The sequence below is a fragment of the Hypanus sabinus genome, chromosome 2, assembly GCF_030144855.1.
Source record: "Hypanus sabinus isolate sHypSab1 chromosome 2, sHypSab1.hap1, whole genome shotgun sequence".
Classification (NCBI taxonomy): Eukaryota; Metazoa; Chordata; class Chondrichthyes; order Myliobatiformes; family Dasyatidae; genus Hypanus; species Hypanus sabinus.
The window spans coordinates 14022270-14045574 of NC_082707.1; the positions used below are offsets into that span (position 1 = coordinate 14022270).

Sequence of the window (23305 nt, forward strand, 5' to 3'; positions counted from 1 at the left end):
CAATATGTTGACGTTACGTGGAGGCTTGCATGCTTTAAAGACTCCATCAGGTGATGCCAACTCAGGGTTACCCATGTTGGAAGTGCTTTGGATGAGATGCCAGACGAGTATTGATCCAATCCCAGCCCCGAACGGATAGACTCATGTCTGCCCCTCCCAGGCCACATTTTATCAAGAATTGAGCCAACTTTTCAATATATACTGGCTCAGTGATCACCCAGAATAAAAAGGTCCATGTTCACAGTGCCCAAGTCCGCTGTGTTTGAAAGGTATACTAGACTCTACAAGCTCAACACCCAAAGATAACTTTTCTAACAACAAACCAGCATGAAGATCACTGGAAACTCAGATCAAAATATTATCATTCAATGTTGAAGGCATGTCAATGGTGAAATGTAAATATCTCTCTAAAATTCTGACAGATAATGACATTAATGTAATGGCCCTTCAACAACCTCATGTTACGGGGACCTCTGCTCCATCTAGAGTCACGATATCGGGATATAATAGAGTGACAGCTGTATTCCACAAGAAATACGGGACAGCTATTTATGATAAAAACTCATTTACTTTCATTTCCATTACTGGCTCTAACATCACACCAGATAGCAATATCCACAACACTGTTTTTCAAATAGGTCAAAATTTAACTCCAGTAAATGTCTATAAACCTGCAAATGAGGATTGGCTAAATCCACTGTTACCAAAAATCAAACACCCAGCAATATTCTTCAGAGACTTCAACAGCCGTCATATAGATTGGGGATACTCAGAAAACAACAGCCAGAGAAGCGATCAGTCATTGGTACCGAATAGCGAACTTCAACGACTATATGATCCTGGAGATAAAGGGACATTCATCTCAGCTAGATGGCAACAAAATTACACACCAGACCTCTGTTCTGTAATAACAAGCAGTTAACTTGAACCCCTACCAGCTACTCAAGAAATCCTTGGTGATTTTCCTCATAGTCAGCAGAAGACCTATGCTAATAAAGGAATAAATGGATATTTGGATCCCAAATACCCACTCATCTCTCCATCCCATAACCCAGATGGGACTTCAGAAAAGCAAACCCCTGGTACGCATTGTACGTACCCACCACTCTGTGTAAAAAACTACCTCCGACATCCCCCCCATAATTTCCTCCAATCACATTAAAATTATGCCCCTTGGTATTAGCCATTTCTGCCCTAGGAAAATGTCTCGAGCTATCTACTGAATCTATGCCTCTTATTATCTTGTACACCTATATCAAGTAACCTCTCATCCTTCTTTGCTCCAAAGAGAAAAGCCCTCGCTTGCTCAACCTGTCCTCATAAGACAAGCTCTCAAATCAAGGCAACATCCTGGTAAATCTCCGCTCCTCACTAAAGCTTCCACATCCTTCCTATAATGAGATGACGAGAACTCAATACAATACCTAACTAGGTCTAACCAGGGATTTATAGAGTACAACATTATCTCATGGCTCTTGAACTCAATCTCCCGACTAATGAAGGCCAACACATTATATGCCTTCTTAACCAATCAGCTTGCAAGGCAAGTTTCAGGGATGTATAGATGTCGGCCTCAAGATTCCTGTTCCTCCACACTGTCAAGAATCATACCAGCAACCCTATATTCTGCCTTCAAATTTGAAAGTGAATCACTTCACACTTCTCTGGGTTGAACTCCATCTGCCACTTCTCAGCCCAGCACTGCATCCTGTGAACGTCTGTACGACCACCTTCTACACTATCCACAACTCCACCAACCTTCCATACTACCCACAATGCCACCAACCTCTGTGTCATCTGCAAATTTACTAATCCATCCTTCCACTTCCTTATCCAAATCAGTTGTAAAAATCACAAAATGCAGGAGGTCACAAAAGAGATCCCTGCAGAACACCACTGGTCACCCACCTCCAGGTAGATTAGGCTTCCCCTGCCTTCTGTGAACAAAACAATTCTGAATTTACACAGCCAAGTCTCCCTGACCCCATGCCTCCTAACTTTCTGACTGAGTCTACCATGGGGAATCTTGTTAAATGCCTTATTAAAATCCATATACACATCCACTGCTCTATCTTCATCAATATACTTTGCCATATCCTCAAAAACGAAATCAATCAGGCTCTTAAGGTATGATCTGCCTCTTACAAAGCCATGTTGACTATCCCTAATGATATGCTTCCAAAAATGTTTGTAAGTTTGTCTCTAAGAATCTTCTCCAATAATTTCACCACCTCTGAAGTGAGCCTCACTAGTCTATAATTCTCAGGCAATCCCTACCCCTTCTCTTGAACAAATGAATAACTTTGCCACCCTTCAATCATCGGGTACCATTCTTGTGGTCAGTGAGGCTACAAAGATCATTGCCAAGGGTGCAGCAATATCTTCTCTCACTTGGTAACCTGGGGTGTATCATGTCTGGCCCCAGGGATCATCAATTCTAATGCTTTTCAAAAGTTCCAGCACTTTCTCTTTCTTAATGACGACATGTTCTAGCACATCAGCCTGCTTTATGCTGTCCTCACAATTGTCAAAGTCCTTCCCACTGGTGAATACTGAAGCAAAGTACTCATTAAGGACCTCCTTCAACTCCATGTGTATTTCCTCTACGACCACTGATCAGCCCTACCCTCAGTCCAGTCATCCTCCTGTTCTTCACATAAATGTACAGCACCTTGGTGTTTTCCATAATCCTACTTGTCAAGACCTTCTCATGCCTTTTTCTAACTCTCCTAAATCCATTCTTCAGCTCTTTCCTGGTTACCTTGTAACTTTCTGGAGCCCTATCTCCCTCCTCCCTCATCTGCCTGTTGTCCCCCCTCACCTGAATCCACCTCTCACCCATCGGCTCCTGCTACATGCCATCCCTTTCACTTTTCTATACTGGCCTTCCCTCCTCTCTCCCCCTCTTCCCTCCCTTCCATTCTTTCTCTTTTCCTTTGATTTGTTCTCTTTCTTTCCAGTTCTGCTGTGGATCTCAATCCAAATTGTTGACTGTCCATCTCCCTCTACAGATGTTGTCTGACCCTCTGAGCTCCTCCCAATCCTTTGTGCATCCCTCATCAGCCCCTCCCTCAGGGCCAGGCCAAGCCTGCAGGTGAGGGCACACACCTGGCAGCGAGTGTATGAACTCCCACACATGATCGACAGTCCAGGTCGTCGGGTCAGCGTGTAGCACATCACCATATTCCGAAGCCTCCCTCATCCTGAGCTCGCGCATCTCCCGCTCCCGCTCATTTTGGCGCCGGCGAGTCGTCATAGCGACACTCACAGCCTCCTCAGGCACTGGTGGGTTGGATGTGGCCAAAGCCTCTTCTGCGGGAGGGAAAACAACTGGTGTCTGGGAGAAGTGAAAAACAGAGATTGTTGGTAGGTTGACTAATAAAATCACAAAGAACTTTATAACTCTATGGTTAGTTTACAATGAAATCTGATGACTCAAATCCTTTCATCCTTCCTTCTGATCTCACACCACACTCCTCTAAACCTTTCCTATCCATCTGCCAGTCCAAATGCTTTCAAAATTGCACCGGCTTTCACCAGTTCCTGTGGCAGCTCATTCCACATTCCGACCACCCAATGTGAAAAACTTGCCTCTCAGGTCCTCTTTGAACCTTACCACCCTCATCATAAATCTATGGCTTATAGTTCTGGACTGCCTTACCCTGGGGAAAAAGGACTGTAACAATCCACCTTACCTACCACTCATCGTCCCCGCCATGAGAGGTGGAATGGGTAAGGCAGCCAAAAGGGCTCTAGTGAAACTGTGCAGGCCAACCCCCTGTAGAGTGGATTACAGAAACATTGATAACGCTAACAGGTCATCTATGGCCTATGCTACGCTGGGAGATAAGAGCTCAAGAAGAAGATGAATCCATCTTATTATACCCCTCATGATTTCAAAGTTCAAAGAAAACTTATTAACAAAGTACATTCTGTTAATGTTTACCATATACAGCCGTGAGATTCATTTACTTGAGGGCATAATAAGTCCATAATAGAATCATTGAAAGACTGCACCAGCTTTGGTGCTCAACCAGTGTGCTAAAGTCAACCTTATGAGGCATGACTGTGCAGGCGCGTGGACGTCAGCGAGTTAGACCAGCAGAAGAATTTAAAAAGAAGACAGCATTATAGAGCGGGCACGAGGTAGAGGGAGACAGAGCAGGAGGGGTTTGGCACATTGGGGCTTTGGAGATAACGGGTTGAAGTGAGATTAAGTTACTTGTGAAGAATAGGATTAGGAAGTATGTCTGCAAAGCCGGTGTTCTGCACTAGGTGTCAGATGTGGGATGTCCAGGAGACTCCCAGCCTCCCATCTGCACCAGGTGTGTCAAGCTGCAGCTCCGTAGGGACCAGAATAGGGAACTGGAGATGCAGCTTGATGACCTTTGTCTGGTCAGGGAGAGTGAGGAGGTGATAGAGAAGGGCCATAGGCAAGTAGTCATATCAGGGCCTCGAGAGACACATAAGGGGGTAACAGTCAGGAGAGGGAAGGGCAATAGCTAAATCCTAGAGAGTACCCCTGTGGCTGTCCCCCTTAACAATAAGTACTCCTGTTTGAGTACTGTTGGGGGGGGTGGGAAATGACCTACCTGGGGAAGCAACAGTGGCCGTATCTCTGACATAGAAGGGTAGGGAAAGGAAGAGGATGGCAGCAGAGATAGGGGACTCTATAGTTAGGGGGTCAAACAGGCAATTCTGTGGACGTGGGGAAGAAACAGATGGTAGTCTGCCTCCCAGGTGCCAGGGTCTGGGATGCTTCTGATCATGTCCATGATATCCGGAAGTGAGAAGCTGAACAGCCAGAGGTCGTGATACATTTTGGTACCAACGACATAGGTAAGAAAGGGAAGAGGTACTGAAAACAGACTACAGGGAGTTGGGAAAGAAGCTGAGAAGCAGAACCTCAAAAGTAGTAATCTCAGACTTACTGCCTATGCCACGCAACAGTTAGTATAGGAATAGAGTGAGGTGGAAGATAAATACATGGCTGAGGGATTGGAGCAGGGGGCAGGGATTCAGATTTCTGGATCATTGGGACCTCTTTTGGATTAGGCATGATCTGTACAAAAAGGACGGGTCGCACTTGAATCCCAGGGAGACCAATATTCTGGCAGGGAGGTTTGCTAAGGCTATTGGGGAGAGTTTAAACTAGAATTGATGTGGGTTGGGAACCGGACTGAAGAGACGGAGGAAGGGGTGGTTGGCTCATGAACAGAGAAAGTTTGCAGGCAGTGTCAGAAGGAGAATAGGCAGGTGATGGAGAAGGGATGCGTTCAGACTCATGGTTTAAGATGTCTCTATTTCAGTGCAAGGAGTATCATGAACAAGGCGGATGAGCTTAGACAACACACACAAAATGCTGTGGAACACAGCAGGCCAGGCTGCATCTATAGGAGAAGCACTGTTGACATTTCGGGCTGAGACCCTTCGTCAGGATGAGCTTAGAGCATGGATAAGTACTTGGAGCTATGATGTTGTGGCCATTACAAAGACGTGGATGGCTCAGAGGCAAGAATGGCTACTTATAGTACCAGGTTTTAGATATTTCAGAAAGGACAGGGAGGGAGGCAAAAGAGGTGGAGGTGTGGCACTGCTGATCAGAGATCATGCCACTGCTGCAATAAAGGAGGAAGTCATGGAGAGATTATCTACTGAGTCTCTGTGGGTGGAAGCTGTAAACAGGAAGGGGTCATAACTCTACTGTGTGTTTTTATAGACCACCCAATAGTAACAGCGACACCAAGGAGCAGATAGGGAGACAGATTCTGTAATAACAGGGTTGTCATGATGGGGGATTTTAATTTCCCAAATTCCCAAAATTTCCCAAAGATATCTCCCTAGAGCAAGGGATTTAAATGGAGTGAAGTTTGTTAGGTATGTTTAGGAAAGCTTCCTGACACAGTATGTACATAAGCCTTACAAGGGAAGAAGCTGTACTTGATCTGGTATTTGAAAGTGAACCTGGTCAGGTGTCAGGTCTCTCAGTGGGAGAGCATATTGGGGATAGTGATCACAATTCTATCTCCTTTGCCATAGCATTGGAGAGGGACAGGACAGGACAGTTAGGAAAGTGTTTGAGTAAGGGGAAATATGAAGCTATCAGGCAGGAGCTTGGAATCATAAATTGGGAGCATATGTTCTCAGGGAAATATATGGCAGAAATGTGGCAAATGTTCAGGGGGTATTTGCATGGTGTTCTGCATAGGTATGTTCCAATGAGACAGAGAAAGGATAGTAGGGTACAGGTACCGTGGTGTACAAAGGCAGTTGAAAATCTAGTCAAGAAGAAAAGCTTATGAAGGGTTCAAAAAACTAGGTAATTAGATAGAGATCTGAAAAAGTATAAGGCTAGCAGGAGGTGCTTAAGAATGAAATTACGAGAGTGAGAAAGAGCCATCAAAAGGCCATGGTGAGCAGGATTAAGGAAAACCCCAAGGCATTCTACAAGTATGTGAAGAGCAAGAGGATAAGATGTGAAAGAATAAGACCAATCAGGGATGACAGTGGAAAAGTGTGCATAGAACTGGAGGAGGTAGCAGAGGTACTTAATGAGTACTTTGCTTCAGTATTCGTTACAGAAAAGGACCTTGGCGATTGTAGGAATGACTTATAGCGGACTGAAAGCTTGAGCATATAGACATTAAGAAAGTGGATGTGCTGCAATTTTTGGAAAGCATCAAGTTGGATAAATCACTGGGACTGGATGAGATATACCCCAGACTACTGTGGAGAGTGAGGGAGGAGATTGCTGAGCTTCTGGCAATGATCATTCTGGCATCATCCATGAAATTAGAGGTTCTGGAAGATTGGAGGGTTACAAATGTTGTTCCCTTATTCAAGAAAGGGAGTAGGGATAGCCCAGAAAATTATAGACCAGTGAGTGGTTGGTAAGTTGATGGAGAAGATCCTGAGATGCAGGGTTTATGAACATTTGGAGAGGCATAATATGATAAGGAATAGTCAGCATGGCTTTGTCAAAGGCAGGTTGTGCCTTACGAGTCTGATTGAATTTTTTGAGGATGTGACTAAGCACATTGATGAAGGTAGAGCAGTAGATGTAGTGTATATGGATTTCAGCAAGACATTTGATAAGGCACCCCATGCAAGGCTTATTTAGAAAGTAAGTAGGCATGAGATCCAAGGAGACCTTGCTTTGTGAATCCAGAACTGGCTTGCACAGAGAAGGCCAAGGGTGATTGTAGATGGGTCATATGGGTCTCATGGAGGCTTGTGACCAGTAGTGTGCCTCAGGGATCTGTTCTGGTACCACTTCTCTTTGTGATTTTTATAAATGACCTGCATGAGGAAGTGGTGGAATGGGTTACTATATTTGCTGATGACACAAAGATTGTATTGTGAAGGACTGTCAGACGTTACAGCGGGACATCAATTCAGAGCAAAACTGGGCTGAGAAGAGGCAGATAGAGTTCAACCCAGATAAGTGTGAGATGGTTCATTTTGGTAGGTCAAATATGATGGCAGAATGTGGTATTAATGGTAAGACTTGGCAGTGTTGAGGATCAGAGGGATCTTGAGGTCTGAGTCCATAGGACACTCCAAGTGGCTACACAGGTTGACTGTGTGGTTAAGAAGGCATACAGTGCAATGGCCTTCATCAACCGTGGGACTGAGTTCAAGAGCCGAGAGGTAATGTTGCAGTTATATAGGACCCTGGTCAGATTCCACTTGGAGTACTCTGCTCAGTTCTGGTCACTTCACTAAAGGTAGGATGTGGAAACTATACAAAGGGTGCAGAGGAGATTGACAAGGATGTTGTCTGGATTGGAGAGCATGCCTTACGAGAATAAGTTGAGTGAACTCAGCTCTTTCTCCTTGGAGCAACAGAAGATGGTGACCTGATAGAGCTGTACAAGTTGATGAGAGGTATTGATCATGTAGATAGTCAGAGGCTTTTTCCCAGGGCTGAAATGGATAACATGAGAGGGTACAGTTTTAAGGTGCTTGGAAGTAGGTACAGAGGAGGTGTAATGGGTAAGTTTTTTATGTAGAGTGGTGAGTGTGTGGACTGCTAACGACAGTGGGGGAGGTGGATACAATAGGGTCTTTTAAGAGACTCCTAGATAGGTACATGGAGTTTGCGAACAATAGAGGGCTATGGGTATACCGAGGTAATTCCTAAAGTAAGTACATGTTCAGCAGAGCATTGCGGGTCGAACAGCCTGTATTATGCTGTAGGTTTTCTATGTTTCTATGTTTATATTTCACACTAGTCTCATTTACCCATAGGATATCTTCAGATGCTGGAAATTCAAACAACACACACAAAATGCTGGTGGAACACAGCAGGCTAGGCAGCATCTATAAGGATCTATAAGGAGAAGCACTGTTGACGTTTTGCGCTGAGACCCTTCGTCAGCACTAACTGAAAGGAAAGATAGTAAGAGATTTGAAAGTAGTGGGGGGAGGGGAAAATGCGAAATGATAGAAGAAGACCGGAGGGGGTGGGGTGAAGCTGAGAGCTGGAAAGGTGATTGGCAAAAGGGATATAGAGCTGGAGAAAAGAAAGAATCATGGGATGGGAGGCCTCGGGAGAAAGAAAGGGGAGGGGGAAGCACCACAGGGAGATGGAGAACAGGCAAACAACTAAATATGTCAGGGATGGGGTAAGAAGGGGAGGGGGAATTAATGGAAGTTAGAGAAGTCAATGTTCATGCCATCAGGTTGGAGGCTACCCAGCAGGTATATAAGGTGTTGTTCCTCCAACCTGAGTTTGGATTAATTTTGACAGTAGAGGAGGCCATGGATAGACATATCAGAATGGGAATGGGATGTGGAATTAAAATGTGTGGCCACTGGGAGATCCTGCTTTCTCTGGCGGACCAAGCGTAGGTGTTCAGCGAAACGGTCTCCCAGTCTGCGTTGGGTCTCACCACTATATATAAAATTGGTGGGATTTTATATATAAAATCTCTCACCTATATAAAAGGCCACACCCGGAGCACCAGACGTAGTATACCATACCAGCCGACTCACAGGTGAAATGTCGCCTCACCTGGAAGGACTGTCTGGGGCCCTGAATGGTGGTGAGGGAGGAAGTGCAAGGGCAGGTGTAGCACTTGTTCTCCTTACAAGGAGAAGTGCCAGGAGGGAGATCGGTGGGAAGGGATGGGGGATGGGGGGGGGGGAACGAGTGGACAAGGGAATCACAGAGAATGATCCCTGCGGAAAGCAGAAGGGGAGGTGGAGGGAAAGATGTGCTTGGTAGTGGGATCCCGTTAGAGGTGGCAGAAGTTACGGAGAATTATACATTGGACCTGGAGGCTGGTGGGGTGGTAAGTGAGGACAAGGGGAACCCTATCCCGAGTGGGGTGGTAGGCGGATGGGGTGAGGGCAGATGTGCGGGAAATGGGAGAGATGTGATTGAGAGCAGAGTTGATGGTGGGAGAGGGGAAGCCCCTTTGTTTAAAAAAGGAAGACATCTCCTTCATCCTGGAATGAAAAGCCTCATCCTGAGAGCAGATGCGGCGGAGACGGAGGAATTGTGAGAAGGGGATAGCATTTTTGCAAGAGACAGGGTGGGAAGAGGAATAGTCCAGGTAGCTGTGAGAGTCTGTAGGCTTATAGTAATCATCAGTAGATAAGCCGTCTCCAGAGATGGAGACAGAAAGATCAAGAAAGGGAGGGAGGTGGCGGAAATGGACCAGGTAAATTTGAGGGCAGGGTGAAAGCTGGAGCCAAAGTTAATGAAGTCAACAAGCTTAGCATGTGTGCAGGAGGCAGCGCCAATGCAGTCATCGATGTAGCGAAGGAAAAGAGGGGGACGGATACCCGTATAGACTTGGAACATGGACTGTTCCACAAAGCCAACAAAAAGGCAGGAATAACTGGGATCCATATGGGTGCCCATGGCTACACCCTTGGTTTGGAGGAAGTGGGAGGAGCCAGAGGAGAAATTATTGAGAGTAAGAACTAATTCCACTAGACACAGGAGAGTGGTGGTAGAGGGGAATTGGTTAGGTCTGGAATCCGAAAAGAAGCGAAGAGCTTTGAGACCATCCAGGTGGGGGATGGAGGTATATAGGGACTGGACGTCCATGGTGAAAATAAGGCGGTGGGGACCAGGGAACTTAAAATCATTCAAAAAATTCAAAGCATGAGAAGTGTCACGAACGTAGGTGAGAAGAGATTGAACAAGGGGGGATAAGACAGTGGCAAGGTATGCAGAAATGAGTTCAGTGGGGCAGGAGCAAGCTGAGACAATAGGTCTACCTGGACAGGCAGGTTTGTGGATCTTGGGTAGGAGGTAGAAACAAGAAGTGCAGGGTGTGGGAACTATGAGGTTGGTGGCAGTGGATGGGAGATCCCCAGAGCTGATAAGGTTGGTGATGGTATAGGAGACAATGCCCTGGTGTTCCTTAGTGGGGTCATGATCAAGGGGTAAATAAGAGAAGGTATCAGAGGGTTGTCACTGCGCCTCAGCCAGGTAGAGGTCAGTACGCCAGACAACAACAGCTCCCCCCTTATCAGCAGGTTTTATAGTGAGGTTGGGATTGGTGCAGAGGGAGCGGAGAGCAGAGTGTTCAGAAAGAGTTAGGTTGGAATTGGAACAGGGTGTGGTGAAGTCAAGATGGTTGATGTCCTGTCGGCAATTAGCAATAAAGAGATCCAGAGCAGGCAGAAGACCAGAGCGGGGTGTCCATGAAGAGGAGGAGGGTTGAAGACGGGAGAAAGGGTCATCAGTGGGGGTAGGAAAGTCCTTGTCAAAGAAGTAAGCTCGGAGACGGAGCCGGCGGAAGAGTTCAGTGTCGTGGCGTATGCAGAACTCGCTGAGGTGTGGGCGAAGGGAGACAAAGGTGAGGCCCTTACTGAGGACAGAGCGCTCTGCCTTAGAGACTTGAAGGTCGGAGGGAATGGTAAAGACCCGGCACGGATGAGAGATGGGATTAGAGGGGAGAGGGAGCCTGGTAGTGTCAGTGGAGAGGGAAGAGTTGGGGTGAGAGGAAGACGGAGCCTCTGAGGGCCCAGGAGCTGACGATGGGATCTAAGGGAAAGGGGATTTCAGAGTGGTGGTGGGGGAAGGGGAGACAGGAGTCACAATCGCAGCATGTGAAGACCCGGCCTGGAGTTCAAGGCTGGAGTCGCAGTCGGTGGTTGTGCAATCGCTTTGAAACTGTCCATGGTTGCTGGAACCCGCATTGATGGTGCTGGAGTCCGGGTTTTCAATATGCCCTGGGTTGCTGGGACAGCCAAGATCGACGACCAGGGAAAATCCATGGCTGTTGGAACCTGCGGTGATGGCGCTGGAGTCCGGGTTTTCAATATGCCCTGGGTTGCTGGGGCAGCTGAGATCGACGGCCAGGGTGAATCCATGGCTGTTGGAACATGCAGTGATGGTGCTGGAGTCCGGGTTTTGAATATGCCCTGGGTACTAACCCATTGTTGGTCTGAATCCCAATAATCCTTTCCTATCCATTATTGTATTTGCCTCGAGCACTTCCTCTGGTAGCTCATTCCACGTACCAACCACATTCTGTGCGAAGAAGTTGCCTCTCAGGTCCCTTTGAAATCATTTCCCTTTGGCCTTAAACCTATACCATCTATTTTTTGATTCTCTCTCCCTGGGCAAAGACTGAGTGTGTTTATGCATTTGTGACTTTATGCATCTATGAAGTTGTAATAACCCTTTTAGGACAAAATTATCTTTTATGTTGTTATTGCTGGTAATCTCACAAGACCATAAAAGTAGAATTAGGCCATTCAGCCCATTGAGTCTGCTCTGCCATTTGATCATAGCTGATTTATTATCCCTCTCAGCCCTATTCTCCTGCCTTCTTCCCATAACCCTTGACGCCCTTATTCATCAAAAACTGATCAAAATCCACTTTAATTATACCTGATGGCTTGACCTCCACAGTGTCTGTGGCAATGAATTCCAGATTCACCACCCTCCAGCTAAAAAAATTCCTCCTCATCTCTGTTCTAAATGGACGTTCCTCTATCCTGATTCCAGACTATCATGAATGACTTATTATGAGTAGTTTTGCGCCCCCTATCTAAGCAAGGATATGCTGGCGTTGGAGAGGGGCCAGAGGAAGCTCACGGGAATGATTCGGAGGAGTGTTTGATGGCTCTGGGCCTATACTCCCTGGAGTTTAGAAGAATGAGGACAGATTTCATTGAAACATTGAATATTGAAAGGCTTATATAGGGTGGATGTGGAGAAGATGCTTCCTGTAGTGGGGAGTCTAGGACCAGAGGGCACAAGCTTTGTTAAACAAAAATATCCCTTTAGAATAGAGATGAGGAGGAATTTCTTCAGTCAGAAGACAGTGAATCCGTGGAATTCATTGCCACAGACAGCTGTGGAGTCACTAGGTATATTTAAAGTGGAGATTGATATTTCCTGATTAGTAAGGGGTTCAAAGGTTAGGGGAAGAAGGCAGGAGAATGGCGGGGGTCAATGGGGATAATAATAGGCCTATTTCTGCTCCTATCTCTTATGGTGTTATAAGTAAAACCATATTGCAATATGTTCCATTACAACTGGGCATGGATATTATTGATCCCCACTTGGCTTTGTACTCAAGCAACATTAACTAACCCAGAAGTGTAACAAAGCATTGAGCTGGCACTTGTAGTTCTCACATCCCTCGTACCTGTCTCATAAAGTGGTCTCCTGACGCTCCTTCAAGAATGCTGGCTCTCCGCCCCCGTCGACTGAACACATGAGGCTCCGGCTTTCTGTTCCACCGTGAGCTCTTGTCAGACTTAAAAAGCCCCATCCGCCTGCTGCAGCCTACATTGTACCTGGAGGAGAGGAGGAGGTGGGAAATAATTGCTACAGAGAAGTAACACATTAGTTTATACGGAGCAGAAGAACAGGAAAGTGTAGCGAAATCCCTATAGAACATAGTGAGAAGTCAAAAAGAGGACACAGAAACCATTTTTATAAATTGCTGCACAAGCTGAAATTGAATGAGAAACACTGACAGCTGGTGATGAAGACATTCGTAGGAAGGCTTAACAGATTCTTAGATAGGCATGTAGGTGAAAGTGGAAGGAAGGATTCAATTGAATTTGGATTTGGTTAAAAGATTGGCTTAATATTCTATGAACATTGAAAGGAGTCCAGGTGTACAGAAAATTTAACAAAATAGATTACTTTTAATTGCTTGAGTTTACTTAAATATTTTAATAGTTTTTAATTTACACTCAGTGGCCACTTTACTAGATACAGAAGGTATCTAATAAAGTGGCCACTGAGTGTGTGTTTATGGTCTTCTGCTCCTGCAGTCCATCTATTTCATAGTTCAACATGTTGCGCATTCAGAGATGCTCTTCTGCACACCACTGTTGAATTTTCTGTCTGTGGATCCTTTGTAGCATTGTACTGTTTTACTCTTAAAGTTGTATTGTAACTGCATCTTATTATTTGTTAATCTGTAGTAATATTACTTTATATGTTGTGTGTGAGCTATACAGTATATACTGTGTTGTGCACCTTGATCTGAAGGAATGTTGTCTCATTTGGTTGTATACATGTGTACAGCTGAATGATAGTAAACTTGAACTTTTCAGCATTTCCAATGTTTGAACATGATTTAGGCTGCTTCACCAAAATACTTAGACATAGATTTGGAGAGATTTGTTGGGAACAGTCTGCAGCTGCAGAGAGATAAACAAAATTGACGTTGAAGATGCAAAGTAAAGAGAAATGCAAAAGAATAATTATAAATAAAAAGTACTTAAGATGTGAGTGGCGCTCAAGTTGCTTTTGGAGACACAAGAGACTGCAGATGCTGGCATCTGGAGCAACACATGATCTGCTGAGGAACTCAGCAGATTGAGCACTGTTCAAGTTCAAAGTTCAATGAAAATTTATGGTCAAAATACATATATGCCAGCATATACTACCCTGAGATTCATTTTCTTGCAGACATCCACAGAAGTCCCCTTTCGTGCTTCAATGCAAATCAACCAAATCTCCCATCATATTGTACGTCTACATCAATCAGTTTATAATTTACCTTTTTCTCACAGTGGCCACTTTATTAGGTACAGGAGGTACTTAATAAAATCGTCACTGAGTGTACATCATATCTTCCTGAACCACTTGCACATTCCAACATGAATCCAATTTTCCATGAGGTACTGATACTAATCCATACATGAGTTTATGCTCCTTTTTTGGCTCCACCTCCTCTCGGGGCAGACTAAAACTTTTGGAGAATTTTGTTCATTCATCACAGATGGAACAATCAAAAATAAATTAGAGGCAAAGCTTTTGATATGACATAGCACTCCAGATGTCAGGAGTTAGCAAGTTCCAAGAAACTTTACTGAAAGCATAACTTTTGTTTTCTGACCACTAAAGCAGCCTTGCAATGATTCCGGAATTCCACTGCATATTTCCGTGTTTGTGCCTGATCATATTTCAGATCATAATGTTTGGTTTAGTTCAGTTTGTGACAGGATTTATACAGGGTAACACAGTTTGTCTTGGCAATGAATCAATAAAACGGAACCTGTAATATCGACACCAGAACCGCTCCCTCTGTCTGACTGTATATTCTGTGCAGAGATGCCAAGTGGAAAGAACTCCATCATAATTAACTTTGCACTCGATTTATTTTCTCCCCACAGAGCTTCAAAAGAAATGCTGGATGATTTTCAAGGTTCTGGGCATGTTAGAAAGCTTGGTAGATCTGCCAATCTGATAGAGATTGCTTTCATCACATCTTTTGGCAACATTTTGGACTCAGAATGATTGAGACTGACACATGTAGGTCAGCCTGCAGATATTAAGCACAAGTTTGAAAACAAGCTATGCCTGTTTTATGTAGTCACCATTGCCAAGTGAGGAAATTATTTTCCTTTCAGTCTGTTCAATAATCCATTTATTTAAAACAAAAATCTGTTCCACTCCTGCAGTCTGCCTCACATCTATATTCTCGCGTTGAAGCACAAAGTTAAAAATGTGCAATAGACAGCCTGGACTCAGAGAAAGGAATAACAATGTCTTTTCTGTGGCTGCATGTGCTCTTACGAAGGAATAATTCTCCTCTACCTCTACAACATTGTAAATCAACCAACTAAAAAAAGCCAGTGAACATTAAGCAAGTTGATAACTCACTCTGCAAGTTCATGTAGTTAAACTTTTGAAAATCTTCCCACTACAATTCGACCCCCCTACAATTCCCCTACCGACACAACCAACTGACAGATGACGCAATAGCCACTACTCTACATACCATCTTTACACATCTGGAGAAGAAGAATGCTTACGTGAGAATGCTGTTCTTGGACTACAGTTCAGCATTCAACACCACAGTTCCTTCCATGCTCAACAAGAAGCACAGATACCTCGGCCTTGACCCTGCCTTGTGTAGCTGGATCCTGGACTTCCTGTCAGATCGCTGGCAGTTGGTAAGAGTGGGCTCCCTCATCTCCAGCCCTCTGACTCTTAACACAGGAGCCCTTCAGGGCTGTGTACTAAGTCCCCTCCTTTACTCCCTGTAGACTCATGACTGTGTCGCCACCCACAGCTCTAATCTGCTAATTAAATTTGCCAACGACACTACTTTGATTGGCCTACTCCCAAACAGTAACAAGGTAGCCTACAGGGAAGAAGTCATCTCTCCGACAGAGTGGTGCCAAGAAAACAATCTCTCCCTCAATGTTGCAAAAACAAAGGAGTTGGTTGTGGATTACAGGAGGAATGGAGACAGTCTGTTGACCTCAATAGATCTCGGGTTGAGAGGGTAAACAGCTTCAAGTTCCTCCGCATCCACATCACCAAGGACTTCGCTTGGTCTTACACACCAGCTGTGTGGAGGAAGAAGTCACAACAGTGCCTCTTTCACTTCAGACAGCTGAGGAAGTTGGTATGGGCCCCCAAATCCTAAGGCCTTTCTACAGGGGACACAACTGAGAGCATCCTGACTGGCTGCATCACTGCTTGGTATGGGAACTGTACCTCCCGTAGTTGCAGGACTCTGCAGAGTGGTGCAGACAGCCCAGTGCATCTTTAGTTGTGCACTTTGCATGATTCCGGACATTTACAAGGACAGAAGTGTAGGATCATTGGGTACCCGAGTCACCCCAACCACAACCTATTCCAGCTGCTATCATCCGGGAAGTGGTACCGCAGCATAAAAGCCAGGACCAACAGCGGGAAGTTTCTTCCACCAGGCCATCAGACTGATTAACTCACGCTGATTTGAGTGTACTCTAAATTATAATGACTGTTCTGTTTATTATAAATTACTATGATTGCACATTGTACATTTAGATGTAGATGCCCCCTAAGATTTTTACTCCTCATGTACGTGAAGGATGTAAGAAATAAAGTCAATTCAATTCAATTCATTAACTGAGTTGACTGCTACGATATGATGGCTTTCTCACTGTTGCGCTCTTCACCAGCTCCACTGCATGTGTGTGTACGTGTGTGTGTACGTGTGTGTGCGAGTGAGTGAGTGAGTGCAGGGAGGGTTATACCTCCTGTATCTACTGTTTGTAATAAAGTGGCCGCTGAGTGTACGTTCATGATCTTCCGCTGCTGTAACCCATTCAGTTCAAGTTTTGATGTGCTGTGCATTCATAGATGCTGTTCTGCACATCACTTGTAACGTGTGGTTATTTGAGTTACTGTCGTCTTCCTGTCAGCTTGAACCATTCTCCTCTGACCTCTCTAATTAGCAAGGTGTTTTCACCCACAGAACTCTTGCTCACTGGATTTTTTTGTTTTTTCACTCCATTCTCTGTAAACTCGCGAGACTGCTCTGTGTAAAAAACCCAGATCAGCAATTTCTGTAATATTCAAATCACCCATCTATCACCAACAATCAGTCCACAGTCTAAGGCTACGTACACACTAGACCAGATAATTTTGAAAACACCGGTTTTGCGTAAAAACAATAGACTTCCACACCAGGTATTTTGAAAATACCTCCATCCACATTAAAATGGGTATTTGGGTGAATCTCCTCCTACTGGGCATGCGCAGGACACATCTACAGAAAACAAGCAACATGTCTGGTGTCGAATCTTGCCATGAAAGACTTGGAGCACGTTTGTCCAGTTACAGACTAGAAAAACTTAAAAAGGAAATTGCCAAACAACGGACAGCTGTTGGCTCTTGCGCAGGGGGACTTAAAACTAAAAAAACAAATACTGGAATGTATGGAGACAACCAACAGGAAGTTCATGGACAGTATTGGAAACATTTCCTACAGCCATAGACTCTTCACCGATGAAAGGGACGACAGCTACAACTAAATCCAATAAGGCTTGTTACTGGGCAAAACTGAAATTTGCTGTTACCTCATTTGTTTGCCTATATTTTTTCCATGTCTTTCTGTATTATTTTGCTGTATTTTGCAACAAAACGAGTTACTGGATCTCCCAGTAGCCACATATTTTAATTCCACATCCCATTCCCATTCTGATATGTCTATCCATGGCCTCCTCTACTGTCAAGATAAAGCCACACTCAGGTTGGAGGAACACCACCTTATATTCTATCTGGGTAGCCTCCAACTTGATGGCGTGAACACTGATTTCTCTAACTTACGTTAATGCTCCTCCTCCCCTTCTTACCTCATCCCTGATTTATTTATTCCCCCCCTTTTTTTTCCTCTCTCTGCCCATCACTCTTTGCCTGTTCTCCATCTCCCTCTGGTGCTCCCCTCCCCCTTTCTTACTCCCTAGGCCTCCCTTCCCATGATCCTTTCCCTTCTTCAGCTGTGTATCTCTTTTGCCAATCACCTTTCCAGCTCTTAGCTTCTCTTATCATTTTGTATTTCCCCCTCCCCCTCCTACTTTCAAATCTCTTACTATCTTTTCTTTCAGTTAGTCCTGACGAAAGGTCTCGGCCCGAAATGTCGACTATACTTCTTCCTATAGATGCTGCCTGGCCTGCTGCGTTCCACCAGAATTTTGTGTGTGTTGCTTGAATTTCCAGCATCTGCAGATTTCCTCATGTTTACTGGGCAAAAGTGATTTTACTTTCTACCTGAATAAAAGTAAAACTTTCAATTTTCCTCTTTTGGCCATAACATTTTCACGCCTATGCCAAACACAAGCTACTACTTAAAAATAACATTTTGGAAGTAGTGACAATTGAATCCATTCAACGTTTGCACAAGCAATACATTAATAAAGCACCTTGTTAAATGTATAAAACATGTCTGCATCAGTGTTATCTTGTATTTCCATACAATGTTACATTCGGCTGTAACACATCTATTGTCAGAGAAGTACTTGCATAAATAGGTAAACCACCTTATACAAGCAAGGACAGAAAACAAGGCAAAGTGAGAATACTTATTTATTCAGTAAGTTATGGGTCAAAGTATTTGGTGAGTACATTTCTAACTCTTCTGATTTCAGTCTCATTGCCATCTGTTCTGAAATTGTTAGGATGTTTGGGAAGCAGAAATTCTCTGTCATACTGCAAAGCTGCAGTAACATTCTGCTCAGGGACAGTCTCCTGAAGCTGGCCTCCAGTGTTGTGGAGGTTGCGTTCAAGAAAACAATAAAGTGCCGCGCTGCCGCTACCATCTGTTCCGGCACATCGTGACAGTATTTTTAAAAAGCTTCAGTTACCCCGTACACACTACACCGGCCAATCGGTGTTTTCAGATTTAAACACTCTGGAGAGCATTTTACATAAGCTCTGTTTTCGGGGCAGGAATACGCCATTTCAGTGTGGACGGAGGGTCAAAACGAAGAGAAAAAGCTTCGGATACGGATGCAGCCTAAGTTACTTAGGTCATATTTCTTCCCCATTCTGATGTTTGCCTGAACAACAACTGAATTCCTTAACCATGTCTGCATGCTTTTATGCATTGTGTTGCTGACAAATGATTGGCTGATTAAATATTTGCATTAATGAGCAGGTGTGCAGGTGTACCTAATAAACTTGTCACTGAGTGTATTTTGGAGAGAAGAGGGCAGTCAGTTAAAACTGAGGTGGTCAGAAATGTCTTGCCGAGGGTAATAAATCTCTGGAATTGTCTACCACAGAGGCTTGTGGAGGCTGGGTAACAGGGGAAAACAGGCACAATTGTGAAGGAGGATGGAATTGAGGGTAATGGGTGACTAGCAAAGGAGTTGAGATCTGAAGCAGATCAGACACAATCCTATTGAATGTCTGAGCAGATCTCTTCTGCTATGTTCTTACACTATCATTCCAACATGGTCTGACATGTATGAAGAGGAGGATCCGATATTTGGCCCCTTGTTATTTACCTTCAATCATCAGGCTCCTGAACCAGCGTGCATGACTTGACTCACTTCAACAGTGAGCTGATTCCACAACCTGTGGACTCACTTTCAAGGACTCTACAACTCATGTTGTCAATGACATTTTTTGTTTGTTTGTTTGTTTATTTATTTATTTTATTATTTACACTGCTTATTTTCTTTTGCACATCAATTGTTTCCTCTTCGTTGTTTGTGTGAGCTTTTTCATTGATTCTATTGTATTCCTTGTATCTACTGTGAATGCCCACAAGAAAATGAACCTCAAGGTTGTATACAGTGACATATATGTACTTTGGTCATTTTATTTATTTCTATTAATTTTGTTTTAAATTAATCCTTAAAGGCAGCAGTAGGAATTGAACCTTGATCTTATTTTACTGCTTGTGCCGTGAAGCACTATGCTAACTGCTTTGCTACCACGCAACCATCAAGATTTCTGAACAATCAAACTGCTGGTTGTCATGCTACCTGATGGCCAAACATTTTAATTCCCATTCCCGTTCCGACGTTTCGATCCATTGTCTCCTCGTGCCAAGATGAGGCCTACCTCAGGGTGGAGTAGCAACACCTTATATTCTGTCTGGGTACCCTCCAACCTGATGTCATGAACATTGACTTCTCCTTTCAGTAAACCAATTCCCACCACCCCCCCCCCCCGACCTTTCACTTCTCACCTGCCTATCACCTCCCTCTGGGTGCCCTCTTACTTCCCTTCCTTCAATGGTTTGCTCTCCTCTCCTCTCAGATTCTTTCCTCTCCAGCCTCGACATTTTCCACCCACTGGCTTCACCTATCACCTTCTAGCTAGCCTTCTTTCCATCCCCCTACCTTTCTATTCAGGCATCTCCCCACATCTGTCTCAGTTCTGAAGAAGGATCTCGGCCTGGAATGTCCACTGGAAAACTCTTCTCCATAGATGCTGCCTGACCTGCTGAGTTCTTCTGTTTTGTGTGTGTAGCCAATTATCAAATGCTCACTGTATCTGATTTAGCTAATGTCCAGGAAATTTATCAAAAGTTACTCATTTGCTTATATATTAACCTTAACCAGCACATAGCAGCACTGAGTACACAACCACTAAAGTCGTACCTTTTGGCGCAGGACATGGAGCAGAATCGCTTGGATCTTCTGAACTTGTGTGCATAGTCCATTTTACCACAGAATTCGCACTTCAGCATATGTGGGTCGCCGCCCTCCATCCCTTCTGAAATTTCAATAACAAAAACATCATCATTCTGTGATGTGAGTCAGGTTGTTGGGTGGGGCGTGTTCTACTGAGGGTGAACTACCGTGATCACCTGATTGCTGGGGTGTGTGAATTTCTGCAGTGTGTACCATCTTTAACTGTGGTTCTTGACCTTTTGAAACAAATAGAACAGGGAAGTTTACTACAGCACCATGTTGCTGGGAGGGTGGTCCGGTTTCTAGTTATTTATTTTAGAGATGTTGTGCGGAAAAGGCCAGCAATCCCCAATAGACCCCAATTTAATCCTTACCTAACCACAGGACAATTTATAATGGCAAACTAACCTTCTAACTGGTATGTCTCTGAACTGTGGGAGGAAACTGGAGTACAGGAGCACTGGCTTACAGAGGACACCCACAGTGAACTCCAAACTCCGGTGCTCTGAGCTGCCTTGTGGCAATAAATTTGCACATACTCATCAACTTCTGGCTAAAGAAATTCCTTCTCATCTCCGTTCTAAAAGGACCCCACCTCTATTTTGAAGCTGTGTCCTCCGGTCTTACCACAGCAAACATCCTCTCCAGATCCACTCTATCCAAGGCCTTTCACCATTCGATAGGTTTCAATTAGTTCACCCCTCTTTCTTCTGAATCTAGTGGACACAGGCCCAGAGCCATTAAGCATTCTTCATTTGACAAGCCAGTTAATCCTGCAATCATTTTCATGAACTTCCTTTGCACCCTCTCCAGTTTCAGTAGATCTGAGAACTCAATTTTGGTTCAGAAGTTATGTTCATAAGTTATCATGTGTTATGTGTAGTACTGTGCTTTACACTTTGGTTCAGAGAAACATTGTCTTGCTTCTATATCCACTACATGGTTATATATGTTACATACACATGCTTAGTTAAGTGACAATAAACTTCTCTCAACTTCACTGGAATGCAGCTGTTGTTCGCTTCAATTGTTTGCATGCTTTTAAAAAAAACTCTTTCTCATGCACGTTGAGGTTTGGTCTTTTATTTTTATTTTTATTCTTTTTCTTGCTTTGCAGCTATTTGTGAGCAACAAATCTCAAGGTTGTATAAGTCTTTGACAATGAATTAATTTGAATCTTGAGAATTAATCTCAAATTTGCATATGGTAACACATATGTATCTTGATAATAAATTTACTTTAACTCTCCTCACAACTGCATGGGTTTCCTCTGGGTGCTCCAGTTTCCTCCCAGAGTCCAAAGATGTACCGATTGGTAGGTTAATTGGTCATTGCAAATTTTCCTGTGATTAGACGGGGGATTCTGGGCGGCTCAGCTTGAAAGGTTGGAAGGGCCTGTTCTGGCTGTATCTCTAAGTCAATGAAAACTTTGAAACGCTGACAATTCTTCTCCCTCCGCATAGATACTGCTTGACCCAATGAGTTCGTCCAACTGATTGTTACTATTGATACTAATCCTCCATCTGCACTCCATCCCTGCCCTATCACTCTTGCTCCTCCTCTCCACCTTCAGTAATTCTCTAGTGCTCCCCTGAATACTCAGGAACAGGGGTTCCCAATTTGGGGTCCACAGATCCCTTGGTTAATGATAGGGGTCAATGGATTAAAAATGGTTGGGGAATGCAAAGTACAGAGCAACTAACCTACCTCATTGTAGCCCTTGCACTTTACTTGTTTACTGGACTACACCTTCCCTTTAACTGTAACACTCTAATCTGTATTTTCTTTACAATCCTGATGATTTATGTATGGAATGATGTGTCTGAGTGGCATGCAGACAAAAAGCTTTTCCCTGTATCACAGAACACATGACAATCAAAATCAGGTTTATTATCACTGACATGTGTGTGAACTTTTATCTTTTGTCCATTACTGCATCAAAATGTGGTGCCCAGGACAGATCTTCAGAGATGCTGACACCCAGGAACTTGGAGCTGCTCAGCTTATCCACTGCCAATCACTCAATGAGGACTGGTGTGTGTTCCCTTGACTTCCTCTTTCTGAAGTTCACAATCAATTCCTTGGTCTTACTGATGTTGGGTACAAGGTTGTTATTGTGATGCTGCTCAACCAGCCAATCTCACTCCTGTATGCCTCCTCATTACCATCTGAAATTCTGTTGACAACTGATGAGTCATTGGCAAAGTTATAAATGGCATTTGAGCTGTGCCTAACCACACAGACATGGGTGTAGAGAGAGCAGAGCTGAAGGCTAAATATGCATCCAATAATAAACTTAACCTGACAGCAAGTCTTTGGGATGTTAATGGAAACTGGACCAGATGGAGGAAACCCAAGTAGTCACAGAGAGAACATGCAAACTCCAGATAGATAACAGCAGAGGATAGGCTCAAATATGTGCTGTTTATTGGCTCACTTACTGGGAGGTCAGAGGATGAAAAAAGGAAAAGATGAATTTATTGATGGGATGTGTGGGTGGGGACTGAAGATATTTGTGGGTATCCCCCAACACACCCTTAGGTGTATAGGATGTTAACGCAAACAACACGTAACAATGTATGCTTTGATGTACTTGGAGTATTCTGAGAAGTTTTGGGCCCCTTTTCTAACTAAATGACTTCCCAGTCTATTATTAAGGATGAGGTTTCAGGGTACTTGGAGACTAAAGATAAAATAAGTCAAAGTTAGCATGGTTTCTATGAAAGGAAATCTTGCTTGACAAATCTGTTAGAGTTCTTTGAAAAAGAAACAAGCAGGGCAAACAAAGTTGAGGTATTGGATGTCACTTACTTGGATTTTCACAAGACATTTGATAAGGTGTACACATGAGACTGCTCAACAAGATAAAATAAAAATAAAAAGATACTGGCATGGATAGAGGAATGGCTGATAGGCAGGAGGCAGCAAGTGAGAATAAAGGGAGGACTTT

The 23305-nt window shown here is 44.0% G+C and overlaps 1 protein-coding gene across 3 annotated transcripts in view; it reads right to left on the reverse strand.

Annotated features, from left to right (window-relative positions):
• phc3 (polyhomeotic homolog 3 (Drosophila)) overlaps positions 1–23305 on the reverse strand; it is a 156188-nt gene that overhangs the window by 8856 nt on the left and 124027 nt on the right. For all 3 annotated transcript variants that reach the window (XM_059992214.1, XM_059992194.1, XM_059992204.1), the window contains 3 exons: positions 20323–20437; positions 12621–12771; positions 3109–3337 (listed from right to left, as the gene is read on the reverse strand). In XM_059992214.1, the coding sequence (XP_059848197.1) occupies positions 3109–3337; positions 12621–12771; positions 20323–20437 (495 nt within the window). The remainder of the gene's footprint in view (positions 1–3108; positions 3338–12620; positions 12772–20322; positions 20438–23305) is intronic.